This window comes from Perissodus microlepis, chromosome 7, assembly GCF_051167445.1.
Source record: "Perissodus microlepis isolate ML-2025 ecotype Zambia chromosome 7, ASM5116744v1, whole genome shotgun sequence".
In the NCBI taxonomy this organism is placed as follows: Eukaryota; Metazoa; Chordata; class Actinopteri; order Cichliformes; family Cichlidae; genus Perissodus; species Perissodus microlepis.
In genome coordinates this window covers 14,917,605-14,940,668 of record NC_140467.1, presented here as the reverse complement: position 1 = coordinate 14,940,668, position 23,064 = coordinate 14,917,605, and the positions used below count along the sequence as shown (strand labels likewise).

The window sequence follows — 23,064 nt, the reverse complement described above, 5'->3', positions numbered from 1 at the left end:
GGTTAGAGCCATTGTGATTGGTTGTATTAGTTGTGAGAATGAATAGGAAGCTGCTAGAATTAAATATCCAAAACTATTAGACTTTTTTTTTTTTTTTTTTTAGATTTTGATTAAATTAATGCTAATCTTTAAGCATTAACTGAGGAAATCAGATATCCAGAAATCTCCAATGACTGGTGTTTCATGATTTTTAATCCCTGAATACTGCAAAGTGTTGATATAAAGAGAAATATTTATAAATTTAGAGTTACATAAAAGGACAGGAAAAATTAAGTAGATCATTATATGATAAAGCAATCTTCCAAAACCAGCTGATCTAGTGAAGTTATTTAAGGATATGGAGGATCAGGTCTGTCAGGTCTGTTAATCAAACTTTGCAGTAGCCCTGCATTTAAAATCTCTGTTTACTCACTAAACCAGCAGTTATCGCTCCATGAACGTGGTAGATAATTTCTTTGTATTGAGTATCTGGCAGATTATAATCCTGGCTATTTTCATTGTTGGCACCAGACAACACCATTCAGTTCTCAATTTCTAATCCGGCTTAAAGTCTAGAACTTTGCCATAATTTATTATCAGATTCTCACACACTCTCCTCCTGGAAGGAAATAAACGGTTGAGGTGAGGGTAATTAACCATATGTCATTTTATTGCATTGAATTTGGAGGCTTAAATAAAATGTCTGTAACATACAGGTGACAAAAGAATGAGATTCGATGGCTAAAAGGCAGCAAAATGATAATAAATATATGAATGGATGGATGAATGAATGACACCTCCTACACACACGCACACACACACTTTTAAGTTGAATGCACTCAAAATAACCTCTAAGCAAATGCCTGTGGCAGGCGGTTGGAGGAGAATAGTAATGAAGGATTGATCGAGCCCATTGGCAGAGGCTGGCTAGTGTCTGATGGTATCTCTTTCTTGTGGAACTCAGAGTCATTGCAGACCTTAGGCTCACCAACCAGGCAGCTAAAGCCACTGGACAGGATCCTCTGATGGTCCGACCTGCCGACCGGCTCACAGTTTGTCACCGGCTGCAGGTCCACAAAGGTAGACGCATCATCTAAACACGTGAACTTATTAACAAGTAGAAGGATTTAAGAGTCTGGTTTTTAAAAGTAAGTCAGTTGATATACACGTTATTGATTCAGCATAGCATCACAAAGCAGCAATTGTTCAACAATACATGTCAAATCTTTCAAATATTGTACAATGAAAGAGGTAAATATGCAGCAATATGACCCATCAGGGGTTCTCGTTGATCGTGAGTCCAGGAAACTGCTTTTAGCCCTTTGACTGGTGCAAGAAACATTCAGAGCAATCTCAGTGCATCGCTGGTTTCAGGATGTTTTGATTATCGACAATTGCTTCTTTCTTTTTTTTTAAAAATTCAGTTCCCTTGTTTTAATGAGTCTGATCTCAAATCAGAATCTCACTCATTGATACAAGTGCTTCGATTCACAGTACCTTTGCATACCAGTAAAAAAACAAGACAAAAGAACACACAGATTATTGCATACTATGCTAATGGCACACAAACCTCGGCTCAGGTGGATGTTTTGTACCAAAGTTATTGCCAGACTGAAATAAGTTGGCATCTATTGTGAAATCCGTCATCACCTTCATGTTTAAACACATTCAAAATGAATCCCGCTCCTCCCACTCACACATTTTCATTACATTCATTACTTAGATTTATTTTTAAATACTATCTGATCTGTGTGACCCATTTGGGTGTGCAATATTGCTGGAAAGCTATCTTGGAAGACGTGCCATCGTCAAGCCTTCAGGTTATTTCTGAAACGAGCAAAGTGCACAGTCTGTCTCTCCTCACATCTCTTACGGAGTAACCCTGCGTTCACGCGACGCTCTCAGCAGTGGGAAAGGATGTGAACAGAGGACAGCAATTTTTTTTTGGTTTTGATCATAACTGGATACAGTTGTGGACGACGTTCCAACTAAATAGGATGTGGCTAAAAGGTTACACAAATTGCCTGGACAATGGGGTTTTAAACAAATACAAATCACAGAGTGCGGTTAGAATATAATACACAGAACAATTGATACTTTCATGAGGTGTTACATATACCCATCAATACAGTTTGGATGTTATTAGCATTTTTAAAGACGCAGTATCCTGTAAAAAATATATATCTGTCACTGTCCATTATCAAACTTGATCCGTTCACTCTGGTTAAAAACAAAACCACTGAGCTCCAATCGGATTAGAATAGCACACCCTCCTACTTCAAAATTTGACATAGTGGTTAAAATGATGCCAAGTGATCTTCCCTTCGCTCAGGCATTAAAAGAGGGTGTGTCTAAATCTCACAAATTGGACGGGAGTTTGGACTGTTTGTGTTCCTTCTCTAACATTTTAGCGGGAGATCTAATGGGAGGAGAGTGAAAACCAACGGACTGGTGCTGAGGCTCAGGCCCTGAATGTGTCCGACTGACAGGAGTGGCTTGACCCGGGATCGGGGTGTAGGGTTTACTGACAGCCATCGGTGAGGAGAAGGGGCTGGGCGCCCCTGCTACACCCTCAGAGGAGCCGCTTATGGCCAAAGGCCTTTCCTGGTGTATAGAGCTGTGAGAGCCTGAGATAGTCTTTATTTCCTGGGAAAAGAGATCCACCGAGGACTCTGCCCTCTGTCTGAGGGTACAGGCCACCCTGGCAGGGCATGAGGTCTGAAGGGTTAGAGGACTATGAGAGTCCGCAGTGCTGGGGAGCTCACTGTGGCATACTGTCCTTCCCCTCACGGGGCTCTGGACGCTGGGACTGTGGACAGGAGGCGTGTAGCAAGGCGAGGCCTCTGCAGAGCCATACTGGGCCAGGGAGGCGAGGGCTGAGTGCTCTGGGAGAACCTGCGGGAGAAAAACAGACTGGAGTCCTGCCAGGCTGTGCTGGGCCAGAGAGGCTGCGGCCCCGGCTCCGACTGCAGACACTGGCTGATTAAATCCAGCGGAGGACTGGGTGTTGGTGATGAAGGGAAAATGTGGGAGGTTCAGGCCACTGGTTCTCCTGCTTGCTCTGTCACTGCTGGACCCCACCTGCTGTGAGGTGATATGGGAGGTTTGCTGCAATTGGCTCAGTATGGGGCCGACTGAGCTTGAAATAAGAGGGGTTAACGTGGTGGCTGAGGGGGCCGGGAATCTCCCTGCTAGCCTCCCTGGTGCCCCCTGTTGGAGTAAACCTATCGGTCGTGGTGAGGTGGTCATAGCACCGTGAAACGGCTGGGAGTGGAGCTGAGCGGAGCAGGTGTAAGAGACGGTGGCCTGGCTGATGGGAAACACCGACGCCATGCCAGAGTGGGGAGGATGGAGCAGAGGCTGGTGTGTGTGCAGAGGGGCGAGGGGCTGCAGGCTGCTGGTGAAGATGGGCTGAGACGTCAGTATGGGTGACAACGGCCCACTGGAGAGTTGCTGTGTCCTGGGGAATACTAGTGTGGCATTCTCAACCTCAGATCTAAGGTTGGCAGAGCTAGCGGGAGAATTGGGCCCTGAACCACAGCTACTGGAGGCGCTCGCTCCAACATGTACTCTCTTTGAATAGCTGGACGGGTCCTTCACAGAGCCGGGACGTGGCACCAGAGGATGGTGGAAGAGGATTGGAGGAAGCTGGGACTGGTGGGCCAAGGCCATAGCAAGCGGGGTGGTGGCAGCCGCAGCCTGGAGCGGAGCCTGAACCAGCGGGGCCCAGATGACCGGGGTGGGTGACGGAGGAGCAGGCGGACGGTTTATACTCGGCACAGTGCTGGTTTGGTTCAGCTGAGTGCACTGGGCCATGTCGCGGTCGTGTTGCACTATTCTTTGGATGATCTCACTCTCATGAAGGTTTAGTGTGCCAGAACTTTGGTGATGCTGAACTTTGTGTTGAAGAACAGAGTTCCTCTTCCCTGTTAAGAAAAGAGAAAAAAGGCCGTGATGCACTTTTAGCCCCTCCCCTTTTTTCACAAATGACATCCTTAGACAACACATCAGCACCACACGCTGAAGAGGAAGAATTAAATATAATTGTATAACTCAAAAATATATTCGTCAATAGTGCGTCCATGCAATGCAAACACTTTTAAATTATGTATTTCTTATTCTGCACACAAAAGCTCCCACAACTCCTCTCGTATATGGGAGTAAAAAGGCAAATGATACCTCTAGAAAATGCAGCCTGCTGTTAATACACTACAAAAAATACACTCACAATTTGACAGATATTATCTGACAATATTGGCTTACAAGTTCAACGGTGCAAATTTTGTCATATATATTTCCATGCTTTACAATCTCACACTCTGTCACAGTGGGTCTTAAAACAATGTAGTCTCATCGTTTACAATAACCCAGCACTGTTTGTAGCACATGTAGCGGAGGAGCATCATTGCTGAGTAAACAGTGGAGTAAAGTCAGTCACTAAGTTGCAAACTAGTTTTTGAAATATGCTTATGTGAAGTTAATCTATAATGATCCAGAGATTTTTATTTTCTTCTAACTAACATACCAACATACTGCATAAATACACAGTATATAAAGATATCGCAATGTTATACAGCATATGTATCACTGCTATATTGGTTCTCACTACCTGAAAAACAAAAAAAATGTACTAGGCATGGAAATCTACTGTCATTCTTCCGCAGATCAGCATATTTCAGTTGAACTTACTGTTTCCAGACCTACTTTAACCTTGTACCTTTAAACCTACCTTCTCTGATTACCCACATAGCAGAAAGGTCTGGCCCAGATCTGGTATCAAGCCAGCACTGCTGGCTGACTTCTGGCATGATAAGATGTATGTCATCCAGATTTGGGTCAGGCCTGGCATAGATGGCACTATTTATGTGATGGGATGCCATATCTGGCCCGATTGTGGTTTGGTTTATGTGGCCCAGGCCCATAGAAAACAGGTCTAGCCTGGATCTGGCATCAAGGTGTCATGGCAGGGTGTATGTCAACCAGATGTGGGGCAGGTCTGGCAATGATGGCACTGTTTGGTCTTCTATTTTAGTTAGAAGACCAAATGCCATGTTGCAATACTATACTGCTATGGTAGCCAACGTTTCAAATGCAGGTTTGACAGGTTTGTGAGTGTACACTTTATCCAAAACCTAGTGTCGGTTTACTCGTTTTTTTCCAGTGGGTGGCTGTAGCTCAGGAGGAAGAGCAGGTCACCCACTGATCGGAAGGTTAGTAGTTCGATCCCTGGTTCTTCCAGTCTGCATGGCAAGAGTGAGAATGTGTGTGGCTGTAGTTAGGAAGCACTCAGTTTAGCAGAAGTGTGTGATTGGGTGAATATGGCATGTTGTATAGAGCACTTTGAGTAATCTGGGAGAGTAGCAAAGCGCTATATAAGGAATCAGTCCATTCACTGATTCTTATATAGAACATGTTGTAATTACATGGCTTGATTAAGGTACACATTGGGCTGACATCTGGGGCCAGGGTTGAAACTGTTGTGGGCCAGCAGTGTGTCTGCAACTGGCCTTGTGCTGGCCCATGTGTGGGCCACATCTCGCAAACCATATCTGGGCCGTCATTCTTTGCGGTATGTGGGCCATGTGTAAGCACATTTTGTGGGCCTTTAGACCTAACTGTCTCTTTTAGGTTCCAATCCAACTGCAGACTGCACAAAAAATACTCTGTTTGAGTTTAGTTTACTTAGTAAATACTTGCTTATAGTATAATTCACTGGTCACTTTACTGGGTATACCTGAATAGCTGCTTAAAAATGCAAATATCTAATTAACCAATCACATGGCTGCAACTCAGTGCATTTACGCACAGAGGCCTTGTACAGACGGCCTGCTGAAGTTCAAACTGAGCATCAAAATGGGGGAAGAAAGCTGACTTTTAATCTTGCATGGTTGTTGTTGCCTAAGCCGGTCTCAGTGTTTCAGAAACTGCTGATCTACTGGGATTTTCCCACACAACCATCTCTAGGGTTTATAGAAAATGGGCCGAAAAAGAATAATTGTCCAGTGAGAAGGAGTTCTTGTTGATGTCAGAGGTCAGAGGAGAATAGCCAGACTGCTTCAAGCTGATAATAACCACGTGTCACAACCAAAGAGCATCTCTGAATGCATAACACTTTGGACCTTGAAGCAGATGGCTTACGTCTTTGTTAATTAAAAACAGGAAGCTGAGGTTACAGTTCACACCAAAATTGGACAATGGAAGACTGGAGAAAAGTTGTCTGGTCAGATGACTGTCAATTTCTGCTATGACACTGGAATGGTAGGTGTAAACAGCATGAAAGCCTGGCTCCATCCTGCATTGTATGATCAGTTCCGGATGCGGGTGAGTGGGATATTTTCTTGGCACACTTCGGGCTCTTTAGTACAGAGCACCTTTGTGACACGGTGGAACCAGAGACTCGCATCATGGATGTGCAGCTTATAAATCAGCAGCAATTGTCTGATGCTGTGACGTTAATATGGACCAAAACCTCTGAGGAATGTTTCCAGCACCTTGTTGAATCTGTGCTACAAAGAATTAAGACTTCCAAAGGACAAGGGGGTCCAAACCGACCTTAGCAAGGTGTACCCAGGAAAATGACTTTAAACTGTTTTCCATTCATATAAGATTAATTAGTAAAGTCTAAAGACCATGGATTAATGTGGCACTCTTACATTTCAATATTATTATTATACACTGTTTTCTATTCTTGGCTTTTGTTAGCCGCTGTGCTTAAATACGTGCCTACATCCACGCCACCACTAATAACAGATATAAAGTCCAACTGATGTTAATTTTAGTGCAACACTAAAATTAACAAATGAATGATTGATAATAATATAAAATTGGTGCCAGTAAATAGGTTTTATCTTATCTTTAAGGACTAACCTATGCGATCCAGGCGGTCGAGCGCCACAGTCTCAAACGCCCTCCTCATCATGGGATACTCCTCCAGCACCTCGTTGAAGTGGTCTACAGACAGAGAGTACAGTCGACAGTAGTTGTCTGCCCGCACGCTGGCAGTCCTCCTGCCTCGGGTCAGCAGGCAGATCTCTGCAGGGAAAGAGATGAGAAAAAAAAACTTCAATTCTTTGTTTCACCTCTTTAAAAGACTTCCTGCAGAGTGCAAGACAGGTATTAACAGCAAGGATTAAAAACAACACATTACTATGAAGTGTTATATAATGAGTCCCCCACCACCACCACCACCCACCCGTCCTCCTCCTTTCAGAAGTTGTGTGACAAGCTGCAACAGAATTCCTATCTTCTTAGATCCATTCACAAAAGAAAAGTCCAAAATAGTATTATTAGTATGAGATGATAAAGCATGAAAAAGGCTGATGCCTCTGAACTCCACAGATGGAGCACTTAATGCAATTTCTGCAGCTTACAGTTTGTTCTGACCTCATCTGTCGTGCCAGATCAGAAAAATAAAATAATGCGCCATTAAAAGAAAACAGGAGGGAAAAAAATGAGGCATATTTTTCAGGACAGACATATTGAGGATATAGACACACAAATACACACACACACACACATACTCTGTCTCTCTCCATCTCTCTCCGCCCTATTCTGTCACTTTCTTGAATTTATTACACTTTACATCATGGGATTTCTTTTTATCTTGTGTTGGTTTTAGATGTTTTCTGTCCTAGTTTATTATTTTAACATTTCTTCATGTTTTTAGATGTAGGAGAATAACTTGAAGCCAAATTGTTTTTGCCCTGACTGTTTTACTCCAAATAAATGCGTGACTATGAAAGGTTTAATTTAGCTGCTTTTTTCCCCCCTTTCCTTGTTTAATACTTCTGCCGAAAAAAATCTGAACAGAATTAAGAGTTTTATGCGTCGTAGTTGACATTTAATGATGACATTTCACTTTGGTGCACAGATGGAACAGACAACAACAGGTTGAGAAAACATAACCGAGAGGAAAAATTCTGGATTTCAGTTTTAAATATGGTGTAACAAAAAGGGGAAAACCCCACAGATGGAATCAAAGATCGCAAAGCTCTGCCCCTCTTAGTTCCCAGCGCTTTTAAGGAGATGATGTGGACGATTTTTCCCAGCTGTAATAGTCGGGGAAGATAATCTGCCGAGTGCCTGAGCCAAATAAATCAAAACAAATCATACAATCACCACTCCTTCACATGCATTCAAACTGACCCACTGTCCACTACAGAACATATTAGCATGCAGAGCAGCCGACTTCACCTCCAAAATAAGAGCCATCGGACAACTTGGTGTCTTTGCTGTTCTTGGTCAGGACGCTGACAACGCCGTGCTGGATGAAGTACATCTTCTTGCCGATGGTCCCCTCCCTGATGATGTAGTCGCCCGGCTGGAAGACCTCAAAGCGTAGTTTGGTCAGCATGGAGGTGACGAAGTTGGGATCAGCGTTGGCGAACAGGGGCATGGAGGCGACCAGTTTGCGACAGTTAAAGTTGATGATCTCCTGCAGGAAAGAAAAAAAAAAGTTCACCTTTTACATTTTTTTCTTTTTGCTAATGCAATGCCTTCAAAAACAAATTTCAGTCATGATAAAAGCAGGGGGCTAACAGCTTAATGCTCTTAATGCTCTTTTAATGAGGTCCCCCGTCCTCTTCAAGCCATTACTTATCAGATTACATGACTATTAACATTGTCAAAGTAACACAGCCATATTAGATTACATAATTAACTGTTCACCATTAAGAACAAGGTTGCTCATGTCATGCATTTATACATGCGCTGCTGACGACAATAAAATGTTTGCAAAATAAAATAATGACAATGAATAATTTTGTTAACATTTTACTATTTAGAAGGATTAAAGAAATGCTAAACAAATAGCCTACAGGTCAGAATAATATAGCTGTAAGCTTATATAAGAATAAAAAATGTATTTGTCAAAAATCATCTGGTTTTTTTTTTAAACACCAGACTTTACTTAAGGGTTATATTAAACGGACAGTAAATGATTAAGAGAGCAAATAACAACTTTATGTTGTCTTTAAGCATTTACACATTGTTTGCATAATGCATGTTATTTAAAAATCATCTGTTGATGGCTGACCTCTCTCAGCGGCTCATTCAGTTCCTCCAGTATGCTCTCCTCGTCAAACATCTTGCCCTGATACCGGTGTTCGTAGTAGTCGTGGATCCTCTGACGCATGTCAGCAGGAAGCTTGTGGAAGGACATGTACTGCTCCACTTGTTTGTACTATGAAAAACACAAAGAGCACAGTTATTAACATGATTAAAAAAACTATATATATATATATATTCCTGTTGATTAGAGTAACAGAAGGCTGCAAATGTAACGTAACATAACCGTGAGACAAAATGCAAAGTCATGTCAAAATGAATATATTACACTGATTGATGTGTTGGCTCAGAGGTAGGAATATAATGTGTCTCATTATTTTAACAGTCAACTGTCAGGCCATCTGTGAAACCTGCCCACAGTGCAATGTTGTGACTCTGCCCCATCTGACAATTACAGTTGTGCTCTGCAGGCTGCAGCTAATAACATTAACTACTGTGTCCTTCAGCAGTGTACTCTAGCAGCAAAGCACCAAATATGGTCCATGCACCCTGTCTATGCATGGTAAATCCAGCTGTAAGTGTCAGCTCTGCTTTTGATAATGCACTGCCATGTCTGTCTTTTTTGTGTCATGTTGCAGTTCGTCTGTCCTTTCCCATATTCTCCACTGAAAAGTTAACGGCAGCTATACGTGGGTGTGTAAAACATGTTTTTGCAAACAAAAAAAGTGGGTTTACTCTCCCCTTCAAGATCTGTCACTTAGTGAAAAGCAGCAATATTGAAATATAAAATAGAAATCCTGCATTAAAAATTGCACTTAGGTAGATGTCCAGATTAAAATACATCACACAGAAAAAAAGCTCCTCTCCTTCACCTAATAATATATGATATCAAATAATAATAATATTATAGGATAGTATTCATATTTTTTTATTTTTTAAGATGATGCACATCTTACCGTTGTAATCTGCCTTTTAAGCTTAAGCTTATTGTTGTTCATATATATATATATATATATATGCAAAATACTCATATTAAATGTGGCCACAGTTTGAAGTAATGAGGTCAGCATATGTGCAAGTAATCCCTCTGACTCAAAATCGCAGGCTTCAGACTGCTGTAGCCGCTCATTATAAATAAGGTATAAGTAAATAAAGGCCCTATTTAAGCTGGAACTTAAAAAAATATATAGCTGGCAGTTTAACCTAAAAAAGCACATTTTATGAACTGATGACAATTTTATTTTTTCTTTCTCTGTTGGCAAAAGAATTCAGAAAAGAACCGAATTTGATACACTTCATAATTTGATAATGTAATAAGTGAAACAGTTAAATAATATTACCTTATGAAATGTAGTGGAACAGAAGTGTTATAGCAGAAGTAAAACTGTGGATGATTTTTCAGCAAACACCCACCTTTTCTTGGTACTGCCTCCTGGAGGAGTCCAGAGACTGAATGAGTGCAGTCGCATGCCCCACAAACATGGCAAAGCAGGTGGCACCCACGATCATGCTGAGGATAGTGAGCCACACGTCAGCCATACCGATAGGAGGGTACAGGCCATACCCGATACACAGCATGTGACTCATGGCCTTGAACAGGGCGTAGGAGTACTGCTGACCCCAGGTGTCATTCTGAAAGGGATGCAGAGGAGGAGAGATAACGCGTACGGCTATCTACGACCGGCGGCTCAGGAAATATTTGATTTGTTAGATTTTTACACCGGATGGCTCTCCTGAATGTGTAAACCACTACATTACAGAGCCATCGTACATCACGTCTAAATCAGCTTAATCTGAGCTTATGGACGTGAACACAGATGTATTTCCCAACTGTTATAAAACATCATTTATGGGTAGGTCTGTTTCAGTTTCTGCTCTACCTACTGTAATGTGATGATTTAAAACAAAAAACTTATTGTAAAGCAGCTCCAACAATTCTAATGTTGCCCATGTGAAATTTTTCATTATTCTTTGGTGGTGTGTCAACAAGATTGTGCAAAAAAAGAAAGAAAAAGAAAGAAATTAATGATGCAGATCCAGATTATTTAAAAACTAAAACAGCAAAATAAAGCACTGCTTTTGGTGGTCGATGACCTTTTCATAGTTGATATGCCTAAACAGCAGCATCTTCTTCAGGAGGTGTTAACAGCTTTGCAAATAAACAAAAACCACCCTATTTCTGCAAAATGTTTATTGAAAAACACGTGTGACTGAAAACTGGATATGAAGATTAAACGCGCTACCTGTTGACGTTAATTTAATCTGCGCTCTCAAACCAATAACCAATGACGCTTAGAGATAAATGTCTGCATGTGGTTCGTCATGTTTTGGGGAGGAACACATTTTGGAGGCTGTCTGACTCATAAATAATCCACTTACCACCATCTTGTTCCTGGTGACCCAGCAGTCAGGGGGGAAGTCTTGCAGCATGGGAACCAGAAACTGCAGACAGCCATCCCAGTGACACAGCAGCAGCATCATACCAATCAGGTTCATGATACGCACCATGGCGCTGGCAAGGTCGTATGTCATGTGGAAAACCTGTGACACAGATTTTCAGAATTAGGGGGAGAGAGAGAGAAAAAAAAGAGAGATAATAAAACACTCATATCTCTTCTATAAAATGTTAACACCCATGCACGCAAACAGAGGATTTGAAATAAACAGGAGGAACCGCGATGATGGTGTTGATGGATGCAAGCGAACTATACCGAACCACACTTAATCTTCTATAGACTACCAGAGGCTATTTCAGAGCAACCATCTGTAACGTTAATGGCTGATGGGGATGGAACATATAAAAAAAATAATAATGCGGGATAATATCTCTTATTGAGTAAGCTGACTGTGTGTAAGTGTGTTTAAACGCAGAGCCAACAAATTAACTCTGCAGCAGCACTTTTTTCCCCACATACAGAGCAAAAGTGTAAGAAATCTGTTAATGAGAGAGAAACCTCAGTATGCACGGTGCCTAAAGGGAAACTTGTACTGTTAAAAAGATGGATGTGCACATTAAACATGGAGAAAGTTTAAAAAAATGAAATCAGGCTTCAGGCAGTTGTAAACGCTTTGTTTCAGATTGAGTTTTTTTCTGCCTTAATATAATCTTCCTTCACTCTGCTGCTCTTCAAACCTTCTATTTGCAAGAGACAGCCAATGAGAGGAAAGCTGGCCTAAAGGGAGAGAATGTAAAATAGTTTGTGTCAGGAAGAGGATGAACTGATAAACTGGCTGACTGGTAAACAATGATTACTTTTGATCTGTGAACCATGCAAAGCTACTCCAGTAGAGTCCTGGAATATAAGGATGAAGGTGGAAATGAGCACAAGATGTCCCCTTTGAAATGAGAGAAGCATCTGAGAGCATGCTGCAGGTATTAATCTGGAAAATACTGTAAGAAATTCACTAAATATCAGCCCCACTACTTAAAAGACTTAAAAAATATTCCCACTTAAAAAGCTAGAAGCTGTGAATTTGTTCATTTTTATCGACTAATATTTTTAAGACTGTGACAAAATCTTTTAAATATCCAACCAGTCAGTTGAAGCTAGCCAGTATGGGGCTATCTTCATCTACCTCTTCCCACTGGTGGATATAGCGAATGAGTCTGGAGAGGCGCAGCAGCCGTAGCAGACTGAGGATCTTTGTGAAGCGGACGATCCTCAGAGCTCGGGCCGTCTTGTAAAAGTCTGAGTCGATGCGCGTCTCCACGATAAGAAAGATGTAGTCCACGGGTATGGAGGAGACGAAGTCCACCATGAACCAGCTCTTCAGGTACTTGATCTTGATCTGATGCGGGTCCAGGATGATCTCCGTGTTGTCCTCCTTGACGATGCCCGTGCGGAAGTTGAGGACCAGGTCCATGAGGAAGAAGGTGTCCGACACGACGTTAAAGACTATCCAGGGCGGCGTGTGCTCGTCCTTAAAGAAGGTGATGCCCACGGGGATGATGATGAGGTTTCCCACCATCAACAGCAGCATTGTCAGATCCCAGTAGAACCTGAAAGATGGACAGTTGGATGTGACTCACACCACAAACCACAGCAGGTCAGCGTCATTAAGGCACAGAAACGGCTTATTTCTTCTTATTTAATGTAAACAGAGGGTATAGTCTCCTCTAGGTCTGGCTAAAACTTCTTTGGGGTCATGATATTAGGTTGCAGGTGTTAGTTGTGGTCTATGCTAAATGACCTAGTTTCATTCGAAAAGTAAACTTGCACTAACAATGACAACAGGCCAAGAAAAGCAATTATAGTAGGAGCTCATAAATGCGATGCAATTTGGTTACTAATTTAGTTTAAAAACAGAATCTAAATAAACACATGCTGGTATTAAATCTCAGCACGGCAGAAAACCTGATTGCAAATGTCATACCTTTGTCATAAGAGCCGAGCTAAACAAACGCAAAACTGATGTAAATGAAATGTTTCTGGGTGACCAAAGAAATAGTAAAATCCTGCTTGTGGATCTGAAAATTCAAAATGAGCATTTTTTGCCTTCACTTAAGAAAAAAATTGGACAGAATAACTGGTAATAAAAACGCATCTGTTTGAACTTTGTATTAAAACAACAACAAACAGGAACGTATTGATGCGAACATTTCATCAATACAAAGCCAATCAGTGTTCGCTGCTTAGTTTACACAAAACACTTAACACAAGTATGTGTGAGTATATGCTCCAAATTCAAAGTGATTCTGGCTACTTATAGAAATGAACCTCGCTGTTTCACACGGTCTGAAAACCCAGCAGAGTTCTGTCCGAATGAGCAGAAACAAGCAAAGAATTATTTTCTGATTCAGTTAAAGAGTGGGCCAAATGGGAAAAGAGTGACACCGGTTATTGGGAATTCATTTGAATTACTCATGACTACATATTGATTTTCAAAAGTATCAGCAGCAGTGTGTTCAGTTTCATCGAAAACTGCCTGTTACTAGTCATTTACACACAAAACAGAACACATTTATTTAGCAAATGTTCTTATGAAATTTAGAAATATGGCTAATTGGAGTTCACTGTAAGCTATTCTGACTCTTGATTGATGTTTCCCAGCTATTTGATATACTCATTCTTTTTAATCTAGCATTCTACATTTGTCAGAGTCACACAGTAATGTACAACGCATCCACACAAAGAGCGTGTAAGATGAGAAACCATACATGTGAGATTTCATGAGTGAGTCGTGTCAAAAAACAAAACAAAAACAAATGAACAACTGATCTCACCAGGACAAACATGCAGGGTCAGCAAAAGCTGCACGCCAGCTGGAGGTTAAGAAACCAAATATCTCATCATCTCATCAGCAGGTATATTTAAAACTTTAGCCTTTTCTCCATGAATGGGGGGGAAGAAAAATATATGGAGGCTCAAGCATGCCAAAATATTTTTTTCTTTTAAAAAGTGTAAAGTTATTCGTATACATTCATAAATATTAAAATATACAGGATCTGAGCTTTTAATTAGCTTATGTATTTATTTATTTTCTTAGTTAATTTTTTCTTTTAAGCAATACATTTGTTTTCAAAGGTAAACTGAATTGCATTTTCTTAAGACTTAATTATGCTTTTTCTTTATACATTTTTTTTTTTTGTGCAAAGGATGCAGCAGTCATTCAGAGTGTCACTGTTTGATCCATGCCAGGTTCACCACAATATTATATGTAATATTTGCTTTTTGAGGTGATACCTCCCAGTGGGTTGCTGCTGTGATGAGTTACAGGTGCTGCATTGTGTTACTGGTGATGGAAAACATTCTAGAGTCGAATGAAGACAACACGGTGGAAAGAGGCAGAGGAATCTGGTAAATGCACTTCTACCTCTTCTAGTTTACTTACACCCAAAATGTTCACAGTCACATGTGACAAAATTTAGAAACCAGTGAGGGCACGGTGGCCATTTGTCCTAATCAGCTTTCTGTTGTTCTTTGCCAAACAAAGAATTTGCATTTCTCTCGACATCTGCCCGTTGTCTCTGCAGTGACACACTGGTCCTAATTGCGCTTCCTCCCTCTGGCTAAATCCACCGTTATCTCCTGTGAATCCATGTCATCTCCAGAAGTCAGCACCCATCAGCCAGATGTTGAGTAGTTAGCATTACTGCTCTGCAAACGTCACTGTGCTGCAGAGCGCTGGAACAGCTGGATAATTTTATTCATTTATTTATTTATTTATTTTTAAAAAAAAGGTCTGCAGAGGACGGTACATTGCTGACCACCCTGCTGGAACATCGGCTGCCTGTGCGCACAGAATTCAGACCACAAAACAGACAACTGGCTGGTGTAATCTGATGTTACCATCGAAACAAAGCTGCTGCTTGTACGGTCTGTGGACCTCGACTGATCCAGAGACAAAATCTTGCACTATTGAGGTCAGAGTGCAACTACGTTAAAGAGCATGAGAGCAAAAAAGAGAGGGGAGTTACAAGCAAAGTGAACACAAAAAGGCTTAAAATGGTGAAAGGAGCTTAGATCAATCAGGACAGCTGAAAAAGGGATCACATTTGTACTAGAGATACTTATCTCTTGCTGCCAGAGTGCAGCTGAAACACAACAGCCTGCATGCAGCTCAGTGGCTTAACACACACCTGTACTGTGGCTCAGGCCCACCAGCAATCATATTAACCATATTTACGCAGTGTGCCAGTTCAGTGTGTCTGCTGCTGTATCCTTAGAAAGCTTTAGAATGAAAAAAAAAACAGCAGTTACTTGATAAAAACATCAGATTGTGTGTGCCTATAGGAAGATAACAGGAAACCGTACATCGGTTATACAATGCCTTGCTGACTGTCATGGATGCGCACGGTATGTCAGCTCACAAGCAGGGGACGGAGCTGCCTCTTTGCTGGATTGCCAAAAAATCTCAGAATAATCTCTGGTGCTGCAAAAGGCATCTGTAACTTAAAATGGGATCTGTGGGATGAAGCGTTCACCTTATGAGACCCGTGGCAAGCACTAAAAATGCCTCTCCTGCTCGCACTGCGACCCAAAGTGAGCATAAAGTAACAACACCTCGTACCTCACACACGGAGTTAACAGCTGGCCGTCCTGATTCCTCACAACACACCATTTTCATTTCAATCTCTCTTTCTGTGTGTGTGTGTGTGTGTGTGTGTGTGTGTGTGTGTGTGTGTGTGTGTGTGTGTGTGTGTGTGTGTCGCGCTCTCTCTCTCTCTGCATTTTTGTGGCATGTCCCCTCCCCGTCCACACCATCTCTGCTCCATTAGACTAATTGTGCTGTAATAATCTCCCACTGATGTGTGCTTCTAATATCTTGAATGGTCATGTTACCCTATTTTGATTACCCCATTTCCAAGCCCCTGCTGCACTCTGTAATCCATTGCCCTGGCTAAATGATGACAAAAAAAGTGTAATTCAGATGAGTGGAAAAAACTGCAGTGGCACACATCGGCATACAGCTGACTGATGAAAAATATGATGACAGTGAGCATTAAGGTTAAATGCCGGGAAAATCTTTTGGTGGTGGACCTAGCCAGAATACTGGTGTGCAATGAAATAGTGCAGCATGGCTGGGAAATTTGTTAACTGTGGTTGGCTTAGTTTGTTGCACATACATGCAAAGAGGTGCAAAGAGTTAATTAAGTTCTACATAACCTGATGACACCATTGACACACAAATGCACAAACTGGGCCAACCCAAAGCAAAAGGACTTATATCCTGGATATGCATGATATAACCACGTTTCCCTGCAAAAAAAATGTAGACAACGCTTTTAAAAATGTCCATTTGCACACGTTAAGCCATTTATCTGCTCAAGGTGGGCTACTGAGGCACATTTAGCTAATGATCTACCTGTTCTGCAGAGGCTTACACTCCTGATTATCGTGCTGCTAATATGGCCACTGTAGTTACAGAAAGGCATGCACGGGGATTATTGTTTATACCCTTAACCCGTTTTATGGCTCATTCATTCCAGGCAGTTTTTAAATTATTAGTTTTAACGCATGCGCAGGCCAAATGAGCCTTTAATGTGTGATAGGATCACTGCAGCACTTCTTTGTAGGACACAACTATTTGCGATTTAAAAAAAGAAAAAGGATTTCTGCACAGAAATTACCTAAAATCACTGTAGGGATGGATTATCCAGAAGCCTGCAGACTTCACGCGTTCCCTTTCGTGTTCCACGGCCCTCTCACTGCCCAACATCCGCAGGGAGAACTTGTTGACTCCCGGCTGGAGCATCGCCCCAAACTGCCGGTGCATGAAGCCAGCCTGGTAGAGACGCTCATCTTCGGGTATTATTTGCTCAGAGCCCTCCAACTTGATGAAAGTTGACTGGTCAAACAGTGACGGTTGCCCGACTATGCCGGTCAGCCCACCCGTTGCCCGCTGCAGGGCCCCGGGGCCGTGCTCACCGGGGAAACTCTCATTGACTCCAGCATCAGCCTCGGGGATGAGGCGCCTCTGCTCCGCCAAATCTGACCCGGGGGGATGCCGTCCGGAGATGGAAGAGATGCTGCCCCTAAAAAAGCGGCAGTCCCCATTCAAGTTGGTCTTCACGGTGACGTCCCTTTCAAAGTCTTCGACCCCGGCCTCCCCAATGCTCTTGCAACTGCTCGCGGGAGACAGAGAGGACAAATGTTTGAGCCCGATACTTTTCCTTTTAGTGTCCTTGTCGCCGTTCTCCCCTTCGTCAGTCACAAAGGGCTTTTGCCCAATGTTTTGCGGCAAGCTGTAGAGCCGTTTGCGCATGGAGGACTGGAATCTCTCCATTTGGAAGAACCAGAAGAGGTTGCGCTCTAAGGACAGCCCGTGAAAGCGGGGGGATGAATCATGAATCTCACACACTCGGGGTGCCGCTGGAGGCAAAAACAGTGACGGGGGAGGTCCGCAGGACGGGTCGTATCTTATCTGACTCTTGGGACGTGCCGCTCTCCTCCGGTTCAAACATTGAGATGCGTCAACGAATGCGCGGCGGTTGCGATCAGACGCTCATGTAAAAGCGCCAAACGACAAATGCATGTAAATCCAGGTAAGCTCGTTGAGTGCAGACGGGAGCGCATCAGGATGCAGCATGCTGAGCGTCGGACGTGCCGGAGTGGGAGAATGCTGCTGCTGCTGAGCTCCTCAATGACAAAGCATGATCCCCACCTCCCCCGAAAGCCTATCTGAGCCCTCTCACAGCGCAAGGTGAATACACACATGCACGCAGCTGCCCCTGGCTTTCACTGAGCGCTGACATCACTAATCCATAAGCCTCGCGCTTTCTAATAACGTGAATATTGATGGAGCTAATCTATCGGGTTGCCATAGGAGCCAGGATGGCACACGCGCTCACCCCGCCCAGGCAGGACAAACTAGAGAGGATGATTCAAGGATGCGATCTAGCATTGGAGTTGGTAGTTAAATAGTTGAGAGGATGTAATCTTAAGGTTTGGTGTTTGTGGCATCGGGCCTTACACTGCAACAAACAATTCTGATATTTGCCCAACCCGGTGAATGATGTTGGGCACAAAACTGACACTTAAGTCTGATTGACACGAGTTTTACACGAGCTGCATCCTGTGTTTAAGCATGCGTGGTTGTTTGTGATGCTCAGGATGCGCAAATCTTGTGCCCATCTTGGTCATTTCTGGTGGGCAACGTGGATTGTACGTCCTTGGCAGCACATGCACGGCAGCCAGAATGTGCGTCTATATGATGTGTATGGCTCTACTGCATTATCTGGGTTTTGCAGGTTCACCTGGCTATGAAAAACATAAAAATAAAATCTTAGGAATGGCACATGTAATCCATAAGCCAACCCAAATTATTCTCTTAACTGCCCAGATTTCTCACCCAGTGTTAAAATATCTCAAATTGACCACCGGGTAATGATGGTATTGAATTTTATTTTCCCACGTAAACACTGGCATGATCCCCACTGTATAAATAACGCTGAATGCTTCATTGAAAATCATCAGTTGGGGGTTAATTAAAACTAAAATAGTGCACAAAGCTGTTTGGTCACATATCACCTGTGTTTTTGGCAAAAGTGTTGCATCAGTGTTTCAGTTTTATTAGCTCAACAAGACAATTTTAGTTAAAGGGAGAAGTGATGAAATACTTCTGGCCAATGTGGCAAATTAATTTGATGAAAGGTTGTTGACAGCTGGCTGCATTAAGGTTGTATGATTCAATCCAAATGTCACTAAAGTGATTTAAACCATACAGCAATCTCATCTGGCACACTGCCAACCAACAAGAAGGGCTGAACAGTTTGTTTCCCTTGAAATTTTTCCCCACGACACAGTGGTAAACTAATTAAAATCATCATTTGTGTGCCGCTTGCACAACTAAGAGAACTCTTCCTCCACTTAAATTATTTATTTTAATTCCCGGCCATCAGCGGCCACATAATACGCGGATATAAAGTAGCACACAGGGAAACAGGTTATTCTCTTTTATTTATTAGCTGCTTGTTAGTCTCCTAAAGGGATGCCCAGATAAGGACTTAACACTTTTTGTTTTACACCACAATCATCAAGCTTAGTGATGTTTGGTAGGCAGTAAAGCTAAATTGTCAGAGTTTTATTTCCAGCCCTTTCAGGTACCTGCAAATGTAAACATCCCAGCCTGCTGGAAATCAGGTCGGTGTGTCTTCACTGGGCTGCAAATTTGAATTTCCATGCAGTGTCATCCTTATTCGTACCCCTAGTGCACTGTATAGGTGGCTTTGGCTGATTTACACTTGACTACTTGCTTAATTTTCTGACCTGTGACATCACAATAGATCCCATCTTTTGGAGGAAGTAATACAAGAAGCTCAGCAAATGTTAAAAATAATAATAATAATTTTACACCCAAGTCAAAATGAGAAAACATGTTAGAGAAAACAATAGAGTCATACTACTCACCAGCCATTTTCTTAGGTACATGTTTTTTTAAATTGCGCATTAATGTGTTAATATCAAATCAATATATCAAATCAATATATCAATAAATATTAAAAAAATCTAATAAATATCTACTCAGCCAATCACCTGGCAGCAATTCAGTGTATTTAGGCATGAAGACATGATCAAGATGACCTGCTGAAGTTTAAACCGAGCACTAGAATGAGGAGGAAAGGTGATTAAGGTGACTTTGAAGATGGTGTGGTTGTTGGTGCCAGACGGACTGGTCTGAGTGTTTCCGAAACTGCTCATCCGCTGGGATTTTCCCACACAAGCATCTTCAGGGTTTACAGAGAATGGTCCAAAAGAGAGAAAATATCCACTCAGTGGCAGATCGCTAGGTGAAAATGATTTGTTGATAGCAGAGGTCAGAAGAGAATTGCTAGACTATTGTGAGCTGATGGAGAAGTAACTCAAATAACCACCCAAGGTATGCAGAAAAGCATCTATGAGCATGCAACGTGTCCAGTCTTGAAGCAGATGGTAAATGGACTGGTTCTTGCATAGCACTTTTCTACACTACTTGAACACTCAGGGCGCTTTATACCCCATGCCTCATTCACTCATTCATACATTCATACTTTTTCTACACCTAAGTGCTCTCTATCTAATATTCACATACATTTATACTCTGTTGAACACATCCAAGAGCAACTTGGGGTTCAGTATCTTGCCAAGGTGTACTTAGGCATGTAAACTGGAGACTTGGGCAGCCGGAGATCAAACCACCAGCCTTCCCATTAGTAGACCTGCTCTACCTCCTGAGCACCCCATCAGATGGGCTACAGCAGCAGAAGACGGTCAGGTGCCGCTCCTGTCAGCCAAGAACAGCTCTAAACCCAAAAAGGGGTTTTTTTGTTTGTTTTTCTGAACCTCTGAACTGGCAAGCAGAGGACGTGAGGCTCACAAACTCTAGGTTCTTTTTGCAAAAGCCAGGCAAGACAGACATAATCAGAAGAAAATGGGAGAGGGGTTTTAAAGAGACAGAAGCCAAAGTAGCTTGTATCAGTGCCGTTACATAAGTCTAGGGTGCTGAGACTCATACAAAGCTTAACTAGTTTGCCATAAGAATAGAGAGATTTAAACAACCCCTGAAATACTGGAAGTTACCGCTATGAGTTAACGCTTCCACATTTGAGTAACATCGAGTATCTTTTCACATTGGAAACATTTTTTGTTTAAGTAAAAAGAAAAAGATTCATTTTGACAAAATACCATTTCATTTAGGTGTCAAACAATTAATAAAATCATGTATTACCCAAAGACTTACATTTAAATGGTACGTCACACTGTATGATGCTATTTTGCACTAATCACTGCTTTGTTTCACTTACCACAAAAGTCTTTATTTAAGACAACTAATTATATGCCATTTGTGACACATGATGTTGACAACTGTGGCAGCAGATGTAAATAAAGTCCAATAACTAAATAAATAAATAAATAAAACATTAATCTCTCCATTAAGTTTGGAGAACTCTTTAGATTTGTTATTAAAACAATCCGCTGGCTTGTTTAAGAAGTAGTCCATCACACCGTTTTAAAGTTCACCTGACATAAGATAAGATAAGATAAGATAAGATAAGATAACCTTTATTAGTCCCACACGTGGGAAATTTGTTTTGTCACAGCAGGAAGTGGACAGTGCAAAAGTTATGAAGCAAAAATTAGAATACAATAAGAATAAATACAGTACACAACTGTACAGAATAGAATAAAATAAAATACTATATACAGTAGAATAAAATATACAATAAGATAAAAATAGAATACAAATGTTATATACAACTGAGTAAAAAATACAACGATGCCAGAAAAGATTATTGTACTTAGTGTTATTGCACATGTGTGGATGTGTGTGTTTGATCAGTTAAAGTCTTTGTTGTGGAGTCTGACAGCAGTGGGGAGGAAAGACCTGCGAAATCTCTCCGTCCCACACCGTGGGTGCCGCAGTCTCCCACTGAAGGAGCTGCTCAGTGCTGTCACAGTCTGCTGCATGGGGTGGGAGATGTTGTCCAACAGTGATGACAGCTTAGCCGCCATTCTCCTGTCACTCACCACCTCCACTGGGTCCAGAGGGCATCCTAGAACAGAGCTGGCCCTTCGGATCAGCCTGTTCAGTCTCTTCCTGTCCCCGACAGAGATGCTGCCGCCCCAGCAGACCACACCATAAAAGATAGCAGAAGCCACCACAGAGTCATAGAAGGTCTTCAGGAGTGGGCCCTCCACTCCAAACGACCTGAGTCTCCACAGCAGGTACAGCCTGCTCTGCCCTTTCCTGTAGAGGGCGTCTGAGTTATGAGTCCAGTCCAGTCTGTTGTTCAGATGAACACCAAGGTACCTGTAGCTGTCCACAGCCTCAATGTCCATACCTTGGATGTTCAGTGGTTGCAGTGGAGAATGCTTGTGCCTGCGGAAGTCTACCACCGGCTCCTTGGTTTTACTGGCGTTGATCTGGAGGTAGTTCAGCTGGCACCAGTCCACAAAGTCTTGATCCGAGAGATTAATCCGCCCGGAGGGAACAACAAATCATTTTTGTCAGGAGTTGTGTTCCCTCCTTTTTTTTCCGGGTTCACAAAGTCACAGATGTCTCTCTGCTCTAGAAATGGACTGATTTTATTACTGTTTGAATCCTGCTGACATATTAATCCAGGGTGCAGCATTACATCACAGGAATTAGACCCAAACAATTAATAGAACAGTTAAAAAAAAAGACAAAAAAAAAAGTCAAAGAACAATAGTTTAATATTCTCCGGCTGGTAATAGTTTTTTAAAATATTCCTGAAAGTCCATCAGGGAAGAAACCGATGCTACCTTCCAGGAGGAATGACAAAATAGTGCCCGCCTTTGTTGTGCTGCAGCAGTTTCCCACATTTTGTGATGAAAGTGCTTCCCACTACAGCTCGAGGATAACACAGGAGAAAAAATATACGCTGTATTTATTTTAAATCTAGTGAGATATCATACTTCTTTTTTTTTTTTTTAAAGCTTTACAAGGTTTTTTTAAAGAAGAAGAAGGAGCAGCAGAGGACAGTGTTTAAGAGGAACAGTTTCAAGTCCAGATATGGACTGATGTGAAAGTAGAGTAATCTTTTTTGGGATTACATAAATGTCTGTGACTGCCCTGTTATCTGTTATGTTTGCAGTTTCGTACTATGCAAAGTGTTGAATAAAGTTTAACAAAAAGAAA

The 23,064-nt window shown here is 42.0% G+C and overlaps 1 protein-coding gene across 1 annotated transcript; it reads right to left on the bottom strand.

Moving 5' to 3' along the window:
* Nucleotides 1–628: 628 nt before the first annotated feature.
* LOC146382802 (potassium/sodium hyperpolarization-activated cyclic nucleotide-gated channel 3-like) lies at nt 629–21,350 on the bottom strand. The gene is made up of 8 exons (XM_084933730.1): nt 17,057–21,350; nt 12,562–12,985; nt 11,365–11,526; nt 10,399–10,617; nt 9,014–9,160; nt 8,173–8,413; nt 6,847–7,011; nt 629–3,905 (listed from the first exon to the last, which is right to left on the bottom strand). The coding sequence occupies exons 1-8, from the start codon at nt 17,710–17,712 to the stop codon at nt 2,338–2,340; spliced, it is 3,582 nt and encodes a 1,193-aa protein (XP_084789856.1). The 5' UTR covers nt 17,713–21,350; the 3' UTR covers nt 629–2,337.
* Nucleotides 21,351–23,064: the final 1,714 nt, after the last annotated feature.

Coding starts and splice junctions, on each gene's coding strand:
- LOC146382802 (XM_084933730.1), bottom strand. CDS start 17,712: ATGGAGAGATTCCAGTCCTCCATGCGCAAACGGCTCTACAGCTTGCCG. Junction 12,986..17,056: donor CATCCCTACAGTGATTTTAG/GTAATTTCTGTG, acceptor TCCATCTTTCAG/GTTCTACTGGGATCTGACAA. Junction 11,527..12,561: donor ATATCCACCAGTGGGAAGAG/GTAGATGAAGAT, acceptor TCTGTGTCACAG/GTTTTCCACATGACATACGA.